This window comes from Hyperolius riggenbachi, chromosome 9 (assembly GCF_040937935.1).
Source record: "Hyperolius riggenbachi isolate aHypRig1 chromosome 9, aHypRig1.pri, whole genome shotgun sequence".
Taxonomy (NCBI): Eukaryota; Metazoa; Chordata; class Amphibia; order Anura; family Hyperoliidae; genus Hyperolius; species Hyperolius riggenbachi.
The window spans coordinates 87237220-87259648 of record NC_090654.1 but is presented as its reverse complement, the minus strand read 5'-3'; the positions used below and the strand labels follow the sequence as shown (position 1 = coordinate 87259648).

The 22429-nt window shown below is 45.5% G+C and overlaps 1 protein-coding gene across 1 annotated transcript in view; it reads left to right on the top strand.

Annotated features, from left to right (window-relative positions):
- Positions 1-246: 246 nt before the first annotated feature.
- The window catches only part of ERP27 (endoplasmic reticulum protein 27), a 40453-nt gene continuing 18270 nt past the window's right edge, over positions 247-22429 (top strand). Inside the window, exons 1-2 of the mRNA XM_068254840.1 lie at positions 247-397; positions 5686-5777. Coding sequence (XP_068110941.1) covers positions 247-397; positions 5686-5777 — 243 coding nt within the window. The remainder of the gene's footprint in view (positions 398-5685; positions 5778-22429) is intronic.

Sequence of the window (22429 nt, the reverse complement as noted above, 5' to 3'; positions counted from 1 at the left end):
GCTAAGGATAGTAAAATTGGGCGATTTTAAAGGAACTACCCACAGTAGGTCGGGGGGTCCCCTGGCGTCCTCATGACCGGCGACACCGGGGCTGAGTGTCGGGCTGACACTTCCTGAACGATGACGCTCATCGTCATCACTCCGGCCGCTACGCGTCATCACGCCGGCCGGCGTGACAGTACTGCGCAGCCACGGTTTTCTAACTGTAAACCGCGCCTGCGCAGTACTGTCATGCCAGCCGACGTGATGAGTTACGACGAGCGTCATCGTTCAGGAAGTGTCAGTGCAACACTCGGCCCCGGTGTCGCCGGTTGTGATTTCTGCGGAGGGATCGGGAAAGGAGCCAGGAGGATGCCGGGAGACCTCCCGACCTACGGTGGGCTGGAGAAAGCCCCAGGCAAGTCCTGATTTTGTTTTTGTTAACCCCTTTGGAGTCCCTTTAACATGAATAACATGATTGCTCTAAAATGCAGCAGAGATCAAAAAATACATTTTTCCATCAAAACTTTGAATTTCGCAAAAAAACATCTTTATAAATATATTTTACATGTTCCCACAAGTGGCCCTGCCTTAAAGGGAACCTGAAGTGAAAAAAATTGAATATTTCAGTTGAAATGCTACAGGCCGGTTTCACACCAGCAACCAGCATTTGATTGCGGTGAATCGTACCGCAATGCTAAAAACAGGCAGATGTTGACCCATAACACACTGATGCATTTGTGTCAGATGCGATACTTTCGGCTTATCACACTGCATCAGGTATAAAATTTCCCATAGACTTTCATTGCTTTAGCATTACCCTGCAGTAAAAACGCTCTAGTGTGAAAGTGGCCACAGTAAAAATTAAATAGCAAAGTCTGCATGATTTTCTCGGAAATATAGAAGTTAGTGTTGCCTATATTGCTTAACCACTTCAGGACTGTATGCTTACATCCCCCTAGTGACTAGGCTATTTTTTACAATTCAGGCTACTGCAGCATTAAGGGTTCGCTGCAGGGCCGTACAACTCAGCACACAAGTGATCCCTACCCCTGTTCTGCCCACCAACAGAGCTTTCTGTTGGTGGGCTTTGATCCCTGCCGGGATATTTATTTATTTGTTTATTTATTTTAAATAAATTTGTCCTTTTTTTAATAGTTTTTTTTTACTCCCTCCCTCCTTCCAGCCAATCACAGTGATCGGCTGTCATAGGCATCAGCCTATGACAGCCGATCGCTCCTGAGCCTCCCAGGGGGACAGCCGAGTGACACGGCTGTCCCCGGTACAGCATAGCCTTAGATCGGAGAGCTGTACATTGTAAATAGATGGCGGTTTCGCCCTCTAACAGTCTCCTAGAGGCGATCAGCGCTGGGGGACCGATGATGTAGCGTAGCACGCGATCTCCTGCAAAACACGCCCCCAGTACATCACGCCAATTGCCGCTGAGCCGTCCCGGGGCTGCCGCCGCGTTCATGCCTATTGGCGTGGAACGGTCGTCAAATGGTTAAAAAGGGTTAGAACCACAGCTACACTGCTGATCTGGTGTGGTCATGTTTCTATTAAAAAATATGTGGTGGCAGATATCTATGTGTATTAGCAAGTGTAAATAGTTTAGTTAACGTTGCCAGTGACACCTTCCTCAGGTTGCTGGTATTTGCCCTTGTAGTTGTCCAGATCACTGATCTGTGTGCAGGGCGGGGATAAGAAGACAACCATCAATAAAACGTTCACATATTTACTTGTTATTGACTTTACTAGCAAGTCTTCTACATACACCAGCAAGATGTTAAGATTTAGTTTTTGACTTGATATTCCTCCAGATGAATTAGCCTCATTCCCCTGGCTCAGTCTTCATTATTTACTGCTTTTCAGCGTTCATTATTTTTGTGACAAACCACCTGCTACACTTCACAACATGAAATTCCTATCCCAGTGGTGTCCGGTGTAGAGAGACAGATCTATGAGGTCCCAGGTGAATGCAGAAGATGCATATAATCATCTGTCATTAAACTGGGAGAATTGGCTTTCACTGAGAGAATATTAAGCCACCCTTGAGTCTTGTTAGGCAGCCTATGCAAAAGTTACAAGTTGCTACTCCACAGCGTGTAGCGGAAGTGACACCAGGGACTCGGCTGCTAATTTCCCGCACAGAGGGACCTGTAATACTTACAAAGCTTTCTTGCCTAAAATATATGTCTTGTCGAGATTTCCATATGCAGAAAAGGCTCTTAAGAATGTTAATACTGTTCCTTTACCAACTATAAATTTAATAAAGTAAATTCAATTTTTATTGAGAATAAAATGATTATTAGTTTTTCTTTATTTAGTGCCAACATCTTCCGTAGCGCTATACATTGTACAAAAACATACAATAATGGGGAGCATAGATATATGAGCAGTTCAACAAATACAAGATCAGGAAAACCAGTGGCACAAGTACAGAAACATACATTTGATGTTTAGTTTAAAGAGGAACTCCAGTGAAAATAATGTAATAAAAAAGTGCTTCATTTTTACAATAATTATGTATAAATGATTTAGTCAGTGTTTGCTCATTGTAAAATCTTTCCTCTCCCCGATTTACATTCTGCCATTTATTACATGGTGACATTTTTACTGAGGGCAGGTTATGTAGCTGCTGCTAGCTGTTTTGGCAGTTGGAGACAGCTGTAAACAGCTATTTCCCACAATGTAACAAGGTTCACAGACAGGAAACTGCCAACAGTACCTCGGTCCTCATAGCTTCTTGTGGGAGGGGTTTCACCACAATATCAGTCATACAGCGCCCCCTGATGGTCTGTTTGTGAAAAGCAATAGATTTCTCATGTAAAAGCGGGTATCAGCTACTGATTGGGATAAAGTTAAATTCTTGGTTGGAGTTTCTCTTTAAACAACATCACCAATACTGATGGATGTTTATTAGTGATGGCTCAAACAGTTCACCAGCAGACAGTTCCTGGCGAACATTGGCCGTTCACCCATTGGCTTCAATGCAAATATTTTTGTCAAAAATTTGCAATCGCATTTAACATTAAAGTCAATTACCGCCGACTTAATAGCCCATGTAAGTGATAGAAACATCAAATTTTCAGGGTTTGTTAAGGAGGACAGTGGGAACAAGAAGAAAAAGAGAGAGAGACAAGAGAAATACTCCTGATTCCCATTGGTCTGTTAATAGACCAATGGGGATCCCTGGAGGGAAATTTAAAGATTCTTTTGCTCTCAGCTACATTAGTATAGCTAAGAGCTCCTTCCTTTGCTTAAGCTCCACCGTCGGCTCCCGCTGTCCTCCCCACCTGCCCACACCTACACCCCCATCCATGTAGGCACCTAGTACACCCATGGATGAAATAGGTGCCAGCATGAGTGGGGGTGATAGGTGTGGGGGGTAGGGAGAACAGAGGGAGCCGGTGGTGGAGCCTCAGGAGGGGCAGTGCTCCCTCCTAAGGTTGCATAGCTGAGAGCTGTGGCGGGGAGTAATCATGTGTGGCGGCAGCTGGCAGAGATCTTCAAGCAAGGTCGCAAGTTTAGGAGATATTGGCATGAGACTATTTCTGAGGATATTGGTGTGGGAACTTTTTTTTAAAGGTAAGTATTCATAGTTAATTAAGACTAATAAAGGACTTTTTTTCGTGGTTGTGTTTTTATTTCTTTTAACCCATTATGGAAATGGGTAAGGGGTACTATGTACCCCTATACTCATTTCTCCTGGGGAGGGACTCCCTGATGCCACCATGAACAGCTCCAGGGCGTCGTTGGCCCCCACCTCCTCCTGGGGCATCAGAGGTGGGGAAGAGCCCCTTGTCCATGGATTGGACAAAGCTCCAGTGAGAAGGGGGAGGCTTGGTCGCCTCTCTCCTCCAGAGCCCACCCCCCCCCATACCATAGACCATGCGGACTGGTATAGCTCAGGGTGCAAAGCCCCACGTGGCCGGGGCTCCACATTTTGGCTATCCCAGCCTGCATGGGGGACAAGGCTTTGGAGGGGGGCCTCACATCTTTTTTTATTTCCCACACTCTGCACATATTAAAAAAAATAATTTATATACATGTTAATGTTGGGGGAGGGGCTACCTATACAGGGGCACATTTAGCTGCCTGGGGGGGGGATTTACCAATATCGGGGCACCTTTTGCTGTCTATGGGGGAGGGAACCACTTAGGAAGGGAACTACTTATGAGGGGGGACTACCTACATTGGGGAACACTTTTGGCTACCTATGGTAGTCACCTATACTGGGAGGAAACCTTTAGCTACCTATGGGTTTGGGAGCTCCCAGTACTGGGAGGACACTCTAGGCTACCAATTGGTGGTGGGCTACCTATGCTGGGGCCACAGCTTTGGCTACCTATGGGTGGGGCGCTACCTATACTGAGGGAAGACACCTTTTGCTATCTTATACTGGAGGACACACCTTTGGCTACCTGCATTGGAGGACAACGTATAGTTGGGGGGAAATCTTTGGCTCCCTATACTTGGGGGATACATTTGGCTACCTATACCTTTGTAGGGTAATGTTTGGCGCATTTTAAATTTGTGGTGCACATCTGACTACCTTAAGGTTGCCATACACCTGACAATTATGGGCAGATTTGACAAAGACACAAATTTATCTCTAATCGAATCTGACTAGAGATACATTTGTTTCTTTGTTGAAGCTGCCCATATACTACAGGTCGATTTCCATCCGATTTCAGCATAAAATCTTCAGAGAATCAGCTGAGCCTGCCACGTCTGTGCATTTATATATTATCTGTCCTGGGGGGCACATTTATACATTGCAGCGGCAGCGGCGGGGTTTCATTGTTTTGTCGGTCGTTCCGAAATCGGACAACTTCAGCCCGACATCTTGCAGCATCCTGAAATTGGTCGCTTTGTCCGTTGGACATGGCACCGATTTTCATCCAATTCTATTATAATTATTAAATTGGATGGTCGATCAGCTGCCAAGTCACCTGATGTATGGCAAACTTTATACTAACATCTAGAGGCACATGTCTACTAAATTCTGTTATCTGAGGGACAGGGCTACTTAATTTATGTATATAAGGGGACTAAGCTACTTTATTATCTTGGCAAACCTAGCTATTTAATGTTTGAGTACTTACTATTTTTATTGGAAGGTGTGTGACTACTTGATTAATTATCTGGATGCATATAAAAAACGTTTCAATTTTATATGCCCCTATCGGTCGGGGCAGCAACATAGATCTGTAATTGTTCTTTAAAAATAGCATTTGTACCACATAAAACTGAACCTGATATTTACAGTACAATAGCTGGACTGAAATAAGTCAAAGAGCCCAACTAGGGCACTGGTGGCTGTGAGATGCTCTGTCACTGTCCTGTAGGTATTTTCCTATTAGTTCTGTTACTGGACACATGTTTGTGATATATAGTCACATGAATATCCTGTATGAAAAGAAACCTGCTGTACCATCATCGCTGCAGTGCTAAGTCTATTTTCTGTCCTGTAAATGTGGTGTGGAATAGTTAATTACATTTTCTATTCTATACTGTGTTTTACTCTAAACTGGGACCACACTGGGGCCTCCTCTAGTGTAACATCCTTGCCGCCTGTCAGAAATGGATAATACTATAAATACCACCTGTCCTGTATAACTGTTTTATTCATATCATTGTCGATAAACATTAATAAAGTAATTTTAGTATCCAGTAAAGTCATGTTTTTTTTTTTGTCTGCAGCTTCAGAGAAAAAAGCTATAGAGCTGATTGACGTAGCCTCAGCCGAAGCATTCATTCATTCTACGGACATTGCTGTGATTGGGTTCTTTGTGGTGAGCTATGGTCATATTTGTACTCATATTTTTCTTGTGCAAATTTATAAATAAATACTATTTCAGTGGAAGGATGTTTGGTTCCAGTTCCAAATCCATATCATATAGTTATGAATATAGACAAAGTCTTGGAAAATACATGATTGCCGTCTTAGAACAGAAGAATCTGTGTAAACGAGTTGATTGAACATATGTTACAGCCCTTATTCAATTAAGTTTTTCTCCTGTGTTTTTTCCTAGGTGATATTTTCATATCAATAAAATTAAAGTCACCAGGAAACAAGACAATACTCAATTTTGATAGTATTTTCATCTATTTTTGTTAAGTGCTTAAAAGTTATTTTAAAAAGAAGATGAACAATGATCTCCTAGAATAGAACTTGAGCAAAAAATCCAATTGACTAAGGTCCATCGGCCACGTGTATCAAAAAAGGGAGCCTGGAAAAAAGGGCGCAGGATATAGCCGAAATTATAGGTTGTAATGTAGTGCTAAATAGGTTAAATCAACGGAAATTAAACGGCAAAATACTGTCTATAACAGGGGTCAGGAATCTTTTTGGCTGAGAGAGCCATAAACGCCACATATTTTAAAATGTAATTCCGTGAGAGCCATACAATATGTTTCAAACTGGGACAGTAGGGCTCACATCCCTGTTGCCATGGTGATGTGTATACAGTTGAGCCTCTGGGCAACGGACGTGTCAGACACATCTTCAGCTTCTCTTGGGTGTAATAGATAGCGGAGAGGCCGCCGTGGCGGTGAGCGGCATGGAAGCCGTATCCACGGAGTTACATGTTGAAGATTTGCCTGGTCCCTTAGTTGCACATAGACTGAGGGCTACGTGCGCGTGCCAGGCAACAGGACCTTTATGTAAGTAGAAGGGGAGTCAGCTGATCAGCCGGTCAGCTGACTCCAGTTGTGCTTCGGATTGGCTGAGTGACTAGGGCGGCGCTGTGGAGCACTTTGAGTATATATAGGACCTGCCTGTCAGTTGCTCTTCGTCTGCTGTTGCAAATGCTACGTGTTAGAACTCAGACCTTAGTCAGATCCGAAAGTGTGCTAGAACCAGCAGGAGCTGAGGATCCACACTTAGCCAGATTCTGTTGATAGCTTAAAGTACTAATTGCATTGTATTATTTGTTATTTGTGCCTATGCCTATCTGATCTTGTTGCCGACTCAGCTTATACCTCACTCTGATCCAGTCTTCTGTCTTTGTACTGTATCTGTCCGTGTGTTGCCGATCCTGCTTGTCTGACTCTTCTACCCTCACCAGTGAGCTTAGTTCTGGTGAGGGATTCTCAGTTTAGTAATCACCTGCTCTTCAGGTTGATAGCTGTAGTATAGTCTTAATCACCTGCTCCTCAGGTCGATAGCTGCAGTACAGTCTTAATCACCTGCTCCTCAGATGACTAGTTACTACGGTACTGTCCTCATCACCTGCTCCTCAGGTGATCAGAAGCTGCAGTGCAGTCTTGATCTCCTGCCCCTCAGGTGATCACCTGCTGCAGTACAGTCTGAATCACCCGCTCCACGAGTGATCAGTATACGTTGTCTTACTGTGCATCACCCGTTCCTCGGGTGAACCGATCACTAATTCATCTGTGTCTCCAGCCTGCTGGAGTACTGATTCCAGTGTTCTATAGAGATACCTTCCTCTACCAGCTCCTCTGGGATAGTGGGTATCTTACTTGCTCTATACTTGCATTAGTGGTGATTCTGCAGATCACCATATAATCAGGTATAACGTCTGTACTATTGGTGATACTGCAGATCACCAAAAATCAGAAAATCTGTTCTTGCTGACACCGATCATTACAGAACAGCAGACCAAACATTATGAACGCACTGCGTAGTCAGGTTGAAGTCCTGACCACCGCGGTAAACAATCTTACCGGGGTGATCAATACCCAACAGACTCAGATCACCCAACTGTCTGGGACAGTTCAGGTACTTCAAACGACTATTGATGCAGTGCGATCCCCTCCAGTCATAGACCTTCGCATGTCCGTACCCGAAAAGTTTTCTGGACATAGATCTGACTTTCAGAATTTTATAAATCGTGTGCTATCCTATTTTGAGTTGAGGCCTAATCTGTCAGGATCTGAGAACCAGAGGGTAACGTTTATAAAGACCCTTTTGTCAGGAGATTCACAAACATGGGCATATGGTCTACATGCAGAGCATAAGGCTTTATCCTCAGTTCAGGAGTTTCTTAAGGCCATGGCCGTTATTTACGATGATCCGGATATTGCTATCACGGCTAAGAGGAAGCTAAAGACTCTCAGGCAGGGTCGTAATCCGGTGGAGAGTTATGCCGCAGAGTTTAGGAGGTGGGCTGTGTCAGCTAGATGGGGAACGTATGCCTTATTAGATTGTTTCCTGTCAGGATTGTCCGATGCAGTTTCTGATCTGATGCTAGGGCATCCTGAGCCTAAATCCCTAGACGAGGCAATTTCATTGGCAGTGCAGGTTGATCGCCGCCTTCGCTATCAAAAACTAACCCGTGGAAAAAATGCTGTAAGATCTATTCCCCACGCCTCTTCTCCACCCCCGTCACCACAAGACGAACCGATGCAAATCAGTCATTCTAGGTTAACGCAAGTGGAAAAGAATCGCAGAAGGTCAGAGAGACTCTGTCTATATTGTGCTGAGGAGGGTCACATTGTCCAGAATTGCCCTAAAATGTCGGGAAACGCTGCCGCCTAGGTGTAGTCAGAGGTAATGCCCTAGGCGAGCTGTTGGTACCTCTAAATAATAACTGCTTGCTCCTCCCTTACTCCATTACCTGGGAGGGTCGGGCCACGCCCACAGAAGCATTTGTAGACTCAGGTTATGCAGCCAATTTTATAGATTATGACTTTGTAAAAAAATTGGGGATTCCCTTACTCCCGTTAGACCGTCAGATTCTGATCAGGGCAGTAGATGACTCTCCATTACAATGTAGACAGCCTCTTTCCCAGACTCCCTTGTTATTGTGTGAAATAGGGGTTCTGCATAAGGAGAAACTACAGTTCTTTGTCCTGCAAATGGCAACTTCTACCATAATCCTCGGTATGCCCTGGTTGCAACTACACTCCCCTCAGATCGACTGGGCTTCAGGTCGGCTACGGAGCTGGTCAGCCCATTGTCATCATCATTGTTTGGAGAAAGTTGCTGTTTGCGCCACCAAGGTTCAGGTGAAAGGGGTGCCAGTGCAGTACGCAGAATTTTCTGATGTGTTTTGTCCCAAATCAGCCGAGAAACTTCCACCACACCGGAGTTTCGACTGTCCCATAGAGCTAAGATCAGGTTGTATGCCCCCTAGAGGTCATCTTTATAATCTGTCGGGGCCAGAGAAGCTGGCGATGCAGGAATACATTAAGGAAAACTTGGCCAAGGGCTTTATCCATCCTTCCCGGTCACCTGCAGGGGCTGGGTTCTTTTTTGTACAGAAAAAGGACGGTGGGCTTCAACCTTGTATTGACTATCAGGGGTCGAATAAGATCACAGTAAAGAATCGTTATCCACTGCCGTTTATTGACGATTTGTATGCTCAAGTGACCAATGCCAGTAATTTCTCTAAGTTGGACCTACGAGGTGCATACAACCTTGTACGCATTAAGGACGGTGACGAATGGAAGACGGCATTCAACACGCCCGACGGGCACTACGAGTATCTGGTCATGCCCTTCGGGTTGTGTAATGCTCCGGCCATCTTCCAAGAGTTGATCAACGAAGTTTTAAGAGAAGTTCTAGGAAAATTTGTGTTAGTGTATCTGGATGATATACTGATTTTCTCACCCAATCTGACAGAACATCGGAAACACATGAAGTTTGTTTTAAGAAAATTGAGGCAGAACTTGTTGTACGCGAAGTTAGAGAAATGCCTGTTCGAAGTCACTAAAGTCCCTTTCTTGGGATATATTATTTCCACTTCAGGTCTCTCCATGGATCCTGAAAAAGTCTCTGCTGTATTGAAGTGGCCTCAACCTGTAGGATTGAAGGCACTCCAAAGGTTTCTGGGCTTTGCCAATTACTACAGGAAGTTCATCAAAGGATTTTCTTCTGTAGTGTCACCCCTCACCAACCTTACCAAGAAAGGGGCTGACACTTACCATTGGTCAGCAGAGGCACAGTCTGCCTTTGCTACATTGAAAAGGTTATTTTGTCCTGCCCCCATTTTGAGACACGTAGATGTCACCTTCCACTTCATTGTTGAAGTGGATGCATCAGAGATTGGGGTTGGGGCTGTGCTGTCTCAGCGCTCTGGCCTTCAAGGCAAACTACATCCCTGCGCCTTCTTTTCTCGTAGGTTCTCTCCCGCCGAGAGGAACTACGATATCGGCAATCGGGAGCTCTTGGCCATTAAGTTAGCCTTTGAGGAATGGCGCCATTGGCTTGAAGGGGCAAAACATACGATTACAGTCTATACTGATCATAAAAATTTGGAGTACATCGAGGGGGCCAAGAGGCTTAGCCCCCAACAGGCTCGCTGGTCCTTATTCTTTTCAAGGTTCAGATTTATTATAACGTATACTCCAGGAAGTAAGCATGTCAAAGCAGATGCATTGTCTAGGTGCTTTGAGGCCGAGACAGTTTAGCCATCAACCCCTGAGACCATCTTACCTCAAAGACTGGTGGTGGCAGCCACGGAAACCTGGCAGTATTGGGCGCTTACTCTAGGGCCTTACCAGCAAGATATCCCAGAAGGGAAGCCTGAGGGGGTACTGTTTGTGCCACTTCCTTTTCGCTTACAACTCCTACAGTTGTTTCACGCCCATAAGAATGCAGGACATCCCGGGGCTGCTCGAACTCAGGACCTACTGGCCAGATGTGTATGGTGGCCTTCTTTGGCACTTGATTGCAAAGAGTTTGTGAGAGAGTGCTCTGTGTGTGCAAGAAATAAGCCCTCTCGTCAAGCACCAGTTGGTACGCTACAACCGTTGCCAGTGCCAAGTGAACCATGGACTCATTTGTCTATGGACTTTGTAGGAGAACTTCCCAGGTCTGAGGGCAAGACGGGCATCTGGGTGGTAGTTGATAGGTTCAGTAAAATGGCTCATTTCGTCCCATTGAAAGGACTCCCCTCGGCCCAGAAATTAGCTGATCTCTTAATTCAGAACATTTTCCGGTTGCATGGCATTTCGGAGAATGTGGTGTCAGATAGGGGAGTCCAGTTTGTGTCTAAATTCTGGAGAGCTTTTTGCCACCAGCTCGGAATAGACCTGTCGTTTTCATCAGGCTACCACCCACAGACCAACGGAAAAACCGAAAGGGTTAACCAGTCCCCGGAGCAATTTCTTAGGTGTTGTTATGTGGCAGATGCACAGTCAGATTGGGTAAAGTTCCTGCCATTTGCAAAATTTGCACATAATAACCTAAAGAGTTCCTCTTCAGGTTTTTCTCCTTTCCAGGTGGTTTCGGGGAGATCTCCCAAATTTTCTCCAATACCAGTGGCATCTTCTCCTTTTCCGGCTCTAGAGGATTGGCAAAGGGCATTAAAGGAGATTTGGGTGTTAGTTAAAAGGAATCTGGGAAAAGCCTTCCAGACTCAGAAAAAACAGGCGGATAAGAGGCGGTCTGTAGAGTGGAGGTTTTCCCCAGGAGACATGGTGTGGATGTCTACTCGTCATCTGCCCTTAAAGCAACCATCACCTAAGTTAGGACCCAGATTTGTAGGCCCATATCCGGTGTCCAGAAAGATTAATGATGTGATATATGTGATTGATCTCCCAGCTAGCATGAGAGGTGTGAGATGATTTCATGTTTCTTTGCTGAAGCCTGCCGTGCATGTGGATTCCTCTCCCGCCCCCCCCTTGTGATAATTGACGGCCAACCTGAGTATGAGATCGAGAAGATTTTAGATTCTCGGTTGGTGCAGAATTCTGTGCAGTACTTGAGGATTACCGCATGCATGCTGAGGAGCTAAAAAAAGAGTTTCACGAGTTACACCCTGAGAAGCCGTGTAAGACGTGTCCGGGGTCCACTCCTCAGGGGGGGGTACTGTAAGCGGAGAGGCCGCCACGGCGGTGAGTGGCATGGCAGCCGTATCCGCGTCTCAGCCGGCGGCCTCCGCTGCGCAGTTACATGTTGGAGTTTTGCCTGGTCCCTTAGTTGCACATAGACTGAGGGCTACGCGTGCGCGCCAGGCGACAGGACCTTTATGCAAGTAGAAGGGGAGTCAGCTGATCAGCCGGTCAGCTGACTTCAGTTGTGCTTCGGATTGGCTGAGTGACTAGGGCGGCGCTGTGGAGCACTTTGAGTATATATAGGACCTGCCTGTCAGTTGCTCTTCGTCTGCTGTTGCAAATGCTACGTGTAAGCACTCAGACCTTAGTCAGATCCGAAAGTGTGCTAGAACCAGCAGGAGCTGGGGATCCACACTTAGCCAGATTCTGTTGATAGCTTAAAGTACTAATTGCATTGTATTATTTGTTATGACCCTCTGCTAGCCTTGACTACTCTTCTGTCTTCTGATTCTGTGCCTATGCCTATCTGATCTTGTTGCCGACTCAGCTTATACCTCACTCTGATCCAGTCTTCTGTCTTTGTACTGTATCTGTCCGTGTGTTGCAGATCCTGCTTGTCTGACTCTTCTACCCTCACCAGTGAGCTTAGTTCTGGTGAGGGATTCTCAGTTTAGTAATCACCTGCTCCTCAGGTTGATAGCTGCAGTATAGTCTTAATCACCTGCTTCTCAGGTTGATAGCTGCAGTACAGTCTTAATCACCTGCTCTTCAGGTTACTAGTTACTACGGTACTGTCCTCATCACCTGCTCCTCAGGTGATCAGAAGCTGCAGTGCAGTCTTGATCTACTGCCCCTCAGGTGATCACCTGCTGCAGTACAGTCTAAATCACCCGCTCCACGAGTGATCAGTATACGTTGTCTTACTGTGCATCACCCGCTCCTCGGGTGAACCGATCACTAATTCATCTGTGTCTCCAGCCTGCTGGAGTACTGATTCCAGTGTTCTATAGAGATACCTTCCTCTTCCAGCTACTCTGGGATAGTGGGTATCTCTATCTATATTTACGGTTGCACCAAACACTTATCTTACACCTGGGTGTCCTGTGTCTTGCTATACTTGCATTATTGGTGATTCTGAAGATCACCATAAAATCAGGTATAACGTCTGTATTATTGGTTATACTGCAGATCACCAGTAATTAGAAAATCTGTTCTTGCTGACACCGATCGTTACATTGGGTTTCAGCCACATCAGCAATTTCCCCGAGAGCCAGACAGGAGGAATACAGACTAACAGCTTGTATGATTAGCTAGCTGACTTGGGGGTTGATTCACTTTGTAGGATGAGATCCCTGAATTTTGGCCCAAAAGGCTGCCTGTGAAGTGACAGGCAGCCTATTGGACCATTAAAAGTGCAGGGACCTCGTCCTACAAAGCTACTAAACCAGACCGGGTCCAGAGTGGGACAATTGGAGCAGCTGTTAGTTTTGGGGGGAGTGTGAGTAAGTTATTAGTGCATGCTACAGCCGTAGCATGCCTATTTAGAAAAGTTTACTTGCGCTGCCGCACTAAGCTGTGCTGCTTGATTTGTAAGTGAGCCAGATGTAGCCATCAAATGAGCCACATCTGGCTCCCGAGCCATAGGATCCCTACCCCTGGTCAATAACAACAAATGAATTCTAAAATGAAACGTCAAATAGCGTCTATGTGAGAAAACGCGGAAAAGCCGCCACGTGTGCTCAGAACAAGGCGGCTGATTCCGCGTCCAACGCGGCGGTTTGCAAGCATGGGCCTACTTCTGATAGTATGGCTAAACGCGGAGAAACCGTCGCATGCTCTGATAGCGGTGCGACTGGTTCCGCGACCAGCGCGGCGGGTAGTTCACAACACATGTCTGGTGTGGCTGGGACTGATAGTCCACACAGGTTCAGAAGGACGCGCGCGCGCGCGCTGAGAGGCAGAACTTTTATGACAGCCAGAAGGGAGTCAGCTGACCAAGCCGGTCAGCTGACGTTGCAACCAGTTCCCATTGGTCCAGCACTTAGGGGAGGCGCTGGATAGCGCTGTACTATATATACTGGGTGCTGGTCATTCACTGGTTGTCTGCCATTGTGATCACTACGTGGAAGCACTCAGACCTTTTGTCAGAATCTGTGTTGTTATTCTTTTATACTTTAGACTAGTTCCAGGGTGTTGATGATCACGGACCTCACACCTAAGCCTAGGGACTTGTATTACCATTCTGTTATACTTCAGACTAGTTCCAGGGTGTTGATGATCAAGGACCTCACACCTAAGCCTAGGGACTTGTATTACCATTCTGTTCTACTTCAGACTAGTTCCAGGGTGTTGATGATCAAGGACCTCACACCCAAGTCTAGGAATCTGTATTACCATTCTGTTATATATCAGACTAGTTCCAGGGTGTTGATGATTACGGAGCTCACACCCAAGACTAGGCATTGTTTATTATCTGTTATGACTTTCTGCTTTCCTGACCACTCTTCTGATCACTGATTCGGTACCTCGCTATTTCTGATACTCTGTTGCCAAACCCTGCGTGCCTTAGGATTACCGAATCAGTCTCCTGTCTTTGTACTTTGTCTGTCCGTGTGTTGCCGACCTGGCTTGCCCGACCTCGAGAACTATCTTCTCAGTTAAGAGATAGTTCACAGATCAGTCAGCGACATCCTGCCCTTGGTGTCACTCACGCTCTGGTCCTTCCTACCCCTAGCCTGGCTCCTCCCTGCGGGAGAGTCCCAGGTTACTGGAAGGTACTTGTTCTCCAGGACAGTGTTGCCTACTGCCCTGATACCTGTCCCCCAGGTATTCTCCTCAAAGTATTACTGTTGCACCAAACACTCATATTACTCAGGTATCCAGAGGTTAGTGATATATCTGATTATCTGTGATACTGCAGATCATCAATAATCAGGTGTATGTCTGCATTTTTGGTGATACTGCAGATCACCAATAATCATATTCTCTCTGTGTTACACCGATCGTTACAGAACGGCAGACCAAACACAAATGGACGCGCTCACCAGCCGTCTGGGCACACTTACCACTTCGGTGGATAACATCAACCAAGTGCTGGGTAGCCACCAGACGTTAATAGACGCCTTGTCTGGATCCGTACAAACCCTCCAGACGGCTGTGGATGAAGTGCGATCCCCTCCTAGTACAGACATGCGTATGCCTGTACCCGAAAGATTTTCTGGTCACAGATCTGACTTCCGAAATTTTAGAAGTAGAGTGTTATCATACTTTGAGTTAAGACCTAAGTCTTCAGGCACTATGGCCCAAAGGTTTACATTTATCAAAACTTTGTTATCTGGCGATTCCCAGACCTGGGCGTCTTCCCATCGGTCACCCGGCCCTGGTCTCTGTAGAAGAATTTTTTAAAGCTATGGCTGTAATTTACGACGACCCAGACATTGCCTCGACTTCTGAGCGGAAGCTCAAACTTTTGCGTCAAGGCAAGGGTCCGGTTGAAGATTATGCTGCTGAATTTAGGAGATGGTCGGTATCGGCCAGGTGGGATACTTTTGCCCTTTTAGATTGTTTTTTATCAGGGTTGTCAGACGAGGTCTCTGATCTTATGTTAAGTCAGCCTGAACCCAAATCCATCGATGAGGCCATTTCATCGGCCATCAGGATAGATCGCCAGCTGCGCTATCAGAGGCAGACCCGGGGTAAAAACCACGTGAGAATGGTGTCCCATGCTGCGCCTCCAGTAACTCCACCTCCCCCCGCGTCACCTCCCCCTGAGCCAATGCAGATTGGTCGGTCTAAATTGTCTCAGGTGGAGCGGAAACGCAGAATATCAGAGCAGCTCTGTCTGTATTGTGCAGAGGGGGGTCATAGAGTGCAGAATTGCCCTAAGAAATCGGGAAACGCTACTGCCTAGGTGTAGTTGGGGGTAATACCCTAGGCGTACAATTTTTACCCCTAGATGATAAACGTTTGCTTCTTCCTTGTACTATTTCGTGGGAAGATAGGTCTGAAGTCACTGAAGCCTTCATTGACTCAGGTTCAGCGGCTAATTTTATGGATTACGAATTTGCTAAGAAATTGGGAATTCCGTTCACCCCGGTTAAACCACCGATTCAAGTTACTGCAGTGGATGATTCCCCTCTGCAGGGTAACAGTCCTCTGTCGCAGACTCCAGAGGTGGGAGTCACTATTGGGGTGTTGCATAGAGAAGATTTGCATTTTTTTGTGTTACGTATGACAACCTCCACGATCATCCTTGGCATGCCATGGTTACAACTTCACTCACTTCAGATTAATTGGGCTACTGGTCAGCTAACGAGCTGGTCTTCCCATTGCTTTCATCATTGTTTAGCGAAGGTAACCTTGGGTGAGACCAAGATTCACGTGGAGGGATTGCCAGATCAGTATTCTGAATTTGCGGACGTGTTTTGTCCTAAGTCAGCCGATAAACTTCCTCCACACCACCCTTTTGATTGTCCTATCGATGTCTGGTCTGGTTATATGCCCCCTAGAAGTCATCTCTACAATTTATCTGGGCCTGAAAAATTGGCCATGCAGGAATATATCCGTGAAAACTTAGCTAAAGGGTTCATTCGCCCTTCCCGGTCGCCTACTGGAGCAGGTTTCTTTTTTGTAAAGAAAAAAGATGGAGGACTTCGGCCGTGCATTGATTATCAGGGCCTGAATAAAATCACAGTAAAAAAATCGCTATCCATTACCTTTGATAGACGATTTATTTACTCAGGTCACCAATGCTAAGATTTTTTCAAAATTGGATTTGCGGGGTGCATACAACCTGGTGCGGATCAGAAAGGGCGATGAGTGGAAGACGGCCTTTAACACACCCAATGGGCATTACGAGTACCTGGTGATGCCCTTCGGGTTGTGTAATGCCCCAGCCGTCTTTCAGGAACTCATTAATGAGGTGTTCAGAGAGGTTTTGGGCAAATTTGTCCTTGTATATCTGGATGATATACTAATCTTCTCAGCTAATCTCTCAGAGCATAGGGATCATGTCAGGTTTGTGTTGCACAAGCTAAGACAAAATATGTTATATGCCAAGTTGGAGAAATGCATTTTTGAGGTAACATCTGTCGCCTTTCTGGGGTACATAATTTCTACCTCGGGCCTTTCTATGGACCCTGCCAAAGTCTCTGCTGTTTTGTAGTGGCCTAAGCCAGTGGGACTGAAGGCTCTCCAGGGATTTTTAGGGTTCGCTAATTACTATAGAAGGTTCATAAAGGAGTACTCCACAGTCATCGCACCCCTCACCAGCCTTACAAAGAAAGGGGCAGATACTAACCACTGGTCCCCCGAGGCTCTGACTGCTTTCTCCGCCCTGAAAGAATTGTTTTGTACTGCACCCATTTTGAGACACGTCGACATCTCTTATCCCTTTATAGTAGAGGTTGATGCCTCAGAAGTCGGGGTAGGGGCTGTGCTGTCTCAGCGTTCTGGGTTGCAGGGAAGGTTACATCCATGTGCCTATTTTTCCCGTAGATTTTCACCCGCAGAGAAAAACTACGATATAGGCAACAGGGAGCTCCTGGCCATTAAATTGGCTTTTGAAGAATGGCATCATTGGCTAGAAGGAGTAGAACATACGATTACAGTTTACACTGATCACAAAAATTTGGAATACATCGAGGGGGCTAAGAGATTGAGTCCCCGACAGGCTTGGTGGTCACTGTTTTTCTCGAGATTCAGATTTATAATTACGTATACCCCGGGTAGTAAAAACATTAAAGCAGATGCTTTATCCAGATGTTTTGAACCAGAGACAGCACAGCCCTCAGACCCAGAGACTATTCTCCCACAGAAATTGGTGTTGGCAGCCACAAAGACATGGAGGAACTGGACTGAAACTTTAAGTCCCTTCCAGCAGGATGTCCCTGAGAGAAAGCCTGAGGGGGTCTCATGTTTGTACCATTGCCATTTCGCCTCCAGATATTGCAGATGTTCCATTCCCACAAAAATGCTGGACATCCTGGTGCCACCAGTACACAGGACCTTGTTGCTAGGTGTGCATGGTGGCCTTCATTGGCAACTGACTGCAAGGAGTATGTGAGAGAATGTGCAGTGTGTGCAAGAAGTAAACCCTCCCGTCAGGCACCTGTGGGAACATTGCAGCCTTTACCCACCCCGAGTGAACCATGGACCCATTTGTCCATGGATTTTGTGGGTGAACTCCCGAAGTCTGAGGGCATGTCGGTCATTTGGGTGGTAGTCGACAGATTCAGTAAAATGGCCTATTTCGTGCCCCTGAAAGGACTCCCCTCGGCCCAGGAGTTGGCCGATCTCTTCATCCTGCATATCTTCCGGCTACATGGCATTCCGGAAAATATAGTGTCAGATCGGGGAGTCCAATTTGTTTCTAAATTTTGGAGGGCATTCTGTCATCAGTTGGGCATGGAACTGTCATTTTCGTCAGGCTACCACCCACAGACCAATGGTCAGACTGAGAGAATAAATCAATCTCTGGAACAGTTTCTAAGGTGTTATGTTGCGGATGCACAAAATGATTGGGTCAAGTTCTTGCCGTTTGCAGAATTTGCACACAATAATTTGAAAAGCTCTTCTTCTGGATTCTCTCCATTCCAGGTGGTAACAGGAAGGTTGCCTAGGTTCTCCCCATTGCCAGTAGCTTCCACTCCGTTTCCAGCTTTGGAGGCTTGGCAAAAGTCATTTAAGAACATTTGGGGAATTGTGAAAAAGAATCTAGAGAAGGCTTTTCAGAGTCAGAAAGAACAAGCTGACAAGAAACGTTCCATAGAGTGGAAGTTCCGGCCAGGAGATTTGGTCTGGGTGTCCACTCGTCATTTGGCTTTGAAACAGCCTTCACCCAAGTTGGGACCCAGATTTGTGGGTCCTTTCCCAGTAACCAGGAAAATCAACAATGTTACTTATGCCATTGACCTTCCTGCCAGCATGCGTGGTGTGAGATCGTTCCATGTATCCCTGCTTAAGCCAGCAGTGCATATCGATTCCACTCCTCCTCCCCCTGTGATGGTGGATGACCAACCTGAGTATGAAGTGGAAAAGATTTTAGACTCACGTATTGTACAGAACTCAGTGCAGTATTTAGTTCACAGGAAGGGTTATGGCATTGAGGAAAGAACATGGGTACCTGATTGCCGCATGCATGCAGATGAATTAAAGAGGGAGTTCCACGCCCTACATTCTGAGAAACCGGGTAGGAGCTGTCCGGAGTCCACTCCTCAGGGGGGGGGTACTGTGAGAAAACGCGGAAAAGCTGCCGCGTGTGCTCAGAACAAGGCGGCTGATTCCGCGTCCAACGCGGCGGTTTGCAAGCATGGGCCTACATCTGATAGTATGGCTAAACGCGGAGAAACCACCGCATGCTCTGATAGCGGTGCGACTGGTTCCGCGTCCAGCGCAGCGGGTAGTTCACAACACATGTCTGGTGTGGCTGGGACTGATAGTCCACACAGGTTCAGAAGGACGCGCGCACGCGCGCTGAGAGGCAGAACTTTTATGACAGCCAGAAGGGAGTCAGCTGACCAAGCCGGTCAGCTGACGTTGCAACCAGTTCCCATTGGTCCAGCACTTAGGGGAGGCGCTGGATAGCGCTGTACTATATATACTGGGTGCTGGTCATTCACTGGTTGTCTGTCGTTGCGATCACTACGTGGAAGCACTCAGACCTTTTGTCAGAATCTGTGTTGTTATTCTGTTATACTTTAGACTAGTTCCAGGGTGTTGATGATCACGGACCTCACACCTAAGCCTAGGGACTTGTATTACCATTCTGTTATACTTCAGACTAGTTCCAGGGTGATGATGATCAAGGACCTCACACCTAAGCCTAGGGACTTGTATTACCATTCTGTTATACTTCAGACTAGTTCCAGGGTGTTGATGATCAAGGAACTCACACCCAAGTCTAGGAATCTGTATTACCATTCTGTTATACTTCAGACTAGTTCCAGGGTGTTGATGATCAAGGACCTCACACCCAAGACTAGGGACTTGTGTTACCATTCTGTTATATATCAGACTAGTTCCAGGGTGTTGATGATCACGGAGCTCACACCCAAGACTAGGCATTGTTTATTATCTGTTATGACTTTCTGCTTTCCTGACCACTCTTCTGATCACTGATTCGGTACCTCGCTATTTCTGATACTCTGTTGCCAAACTCTGCGTGCCTTAGGATTACCAAATCAGTCTCCTGTCTTTGTACTTTGTCTGTCCGTGTGTTGCCGACCTGGCTTGCCCGACCTCGAGAACTATCTTCTCAGTTAAGAGATAGTTCACAGATCAGTCAGTGACATCCTGCCCTTGGTGTCACTCACGCTCTGGTCCTTCCTACCCCTAGCCTGGCTCCTCCCTGCTGGAGAGTCCCAGGTTACTGGAAGGTGCTTGTTCTCCAGGACAGTGTTGCCTACTGCCCTGATACCTGTTCCCCAGATATTCTCCTGACAGGTATTCTCCTCAAAGTATTACTGTTGCACCAAACACTCATATTACTCAGGTATCCAGAGGTTAGTGATATATCTGATTATCGATGATACTGCAGATCATCAATAATCAGGTGTATGTCTGCATTTTTGGTGATACTGCAGATCACCAATAATCAGATACTCTCTGTGTTACACCGATCGTTAAAGTCTATAACAAAAAACGATATTTACACTTGTATTAAGCATAGTAATACAATGGTAGATTTTACAGATATTTTACTGCAAGTATACTTAACTGTAGACTCACACAGATCTCTCCCTATCCCTAACCCCTAGACCCCCCTCTTTGATTAAATATGCATAATTTAATAAATTGTATATATTACATATATTGTGCTGTAACTATACCTAACCTTACTCTCACACAGAACCCACCTATCCCTAACCCCTAGACCCCCATGGTGGTGCCTAACCCTAACCACCCTCCTGGTGGTGTATATTGTACTGTATCTATACCTAACTCTACTCTCACACAGAACCCTCCCTGTACCTATCCCTAACCCCTAGACCCACCTGGTGGTGCCTAACCCTAAACACCTCCCTGGTGGTGTATATTGTACTGTAACTATACCTAATCGTACTCTCACACAGAACCCTCCCTGTACCTATCCCTAAATTTATAAACTAAACATAAGTATAACAAGAAGTCAAAACGAACTTGTAAACGATATTTGATATAAACCTTATTCTGTAAACGAAAACTTTTGTTAACACGATCCCTGTAACCGCTATTTCTCGGCACCCTTTTTTCCTGTCGGGCGCCCAATAGCCGATATTTTGCATTGCAGTCTATGGCGGCGCCCTTTTTTTTCCACTAGCCATGTGCGCCCTTTTTTACTGGCCCGCCATCGGCCCATATCCTCTTAACCATTCTCCTGAGTTTTTATAAAGGACCATACCATTTCAGTGTGATAAGTAGAGGCAAAGTTATTGGTGAATGAATGGAAGGAGTGGGATGTGAAAATTGTGGTGATTTTGAAAGGGAAAAAACTTGTGGTGGAGAAGTACTTAGGATAAGATGAAAAATAATCTCCTCGTCGAAAATTTATTGGATAGAGGCCACAGGAAAAGTTTTTCCTAGGAGATAATTTTTCATTGTCTTTTAAAAAATAACTGTTCAGCACTCTGAATTTGAAAATTTGAAAAAGTACCAAAAAGTAGGATGAAAAGTAATGTCAAAATTATTCTGTGCATACTCTTGCTTGCTCGTGGCTTAAAAAAAGCATTTTATTGTGTGTGGAATATCACCTAGGCAAAAACTTAGGAGAAAAAGTGATTTTTTTTGGTGGTGGTTTTTTTGGGGGGACTTTTTTTGCTATTTAAAATCCCCACAAAAAAATGTATTTTTAAAAGTGTATTTGCTATTTGCCTGGCGGTTGTGCTGGTTCCCTGTTTCTAAACATTTCTGAATACTGAACAAACATGGAGATCAGTTGCTCTTAGCCCACTCTGACTTCACTCAACAACTGAAGCCAAAAGAGCAGCATGACAGACAGCTGTCAGCCTCCTATAGGGCATGTCTGATGTGGGTGGACCAAGGAAACCAAGGACCGAAAGGACACAAAAGAAAAAAGAAACACCAGGAGCCAATAGTGCAACATGTCTATACACCAAGATAAATATGTGTGAAATAATACACTCACAAGTTTCGGGTTGGAGGAAATGCAACCACTGATATGGCTTACAAAGGAAAACCCGCCACCTCTTGTGTCTAAAAAGTTCCACAGAGGTCGCACTCCTGGTAGATTGGGTAGTTCCTAGGGATAAGAGCTACTCAAAACCAGATAGAGGTGTGATAAGTATAAATGTAAACCGGTGAAGGCGCCCACAAGGTATAAAACAATTTAAAAAATATACAAAAGAGAGGTATGGTAAGCTCATTTCTCCCGTGGTGAAATAGCACATGTAGCAATTGAAAACTCAATTAAGATTTTCAAGAGTTTATTGCACAAAAGGTTCAGACAACGTATTTCTCGGTTTTCTCCCACTTCATCAGGTCAATCAAAACCATCGAAAAGTGCCTTTTTTTCTCATCAGTTTTTGAGTACAACTTGTGTTACTTCACCACAGGAGTGGTAAGCTAACCATACCCCTCCTTTTTATATTATTTTAATTTTTTTTTTTTTATGTTTTGGCCGCCTCTATTACTTTATGTTTATCTTATGGGGCCTATACACATATCATGGGCCTCCCAGAAGAAATTTGATATACCCCTCCAATGT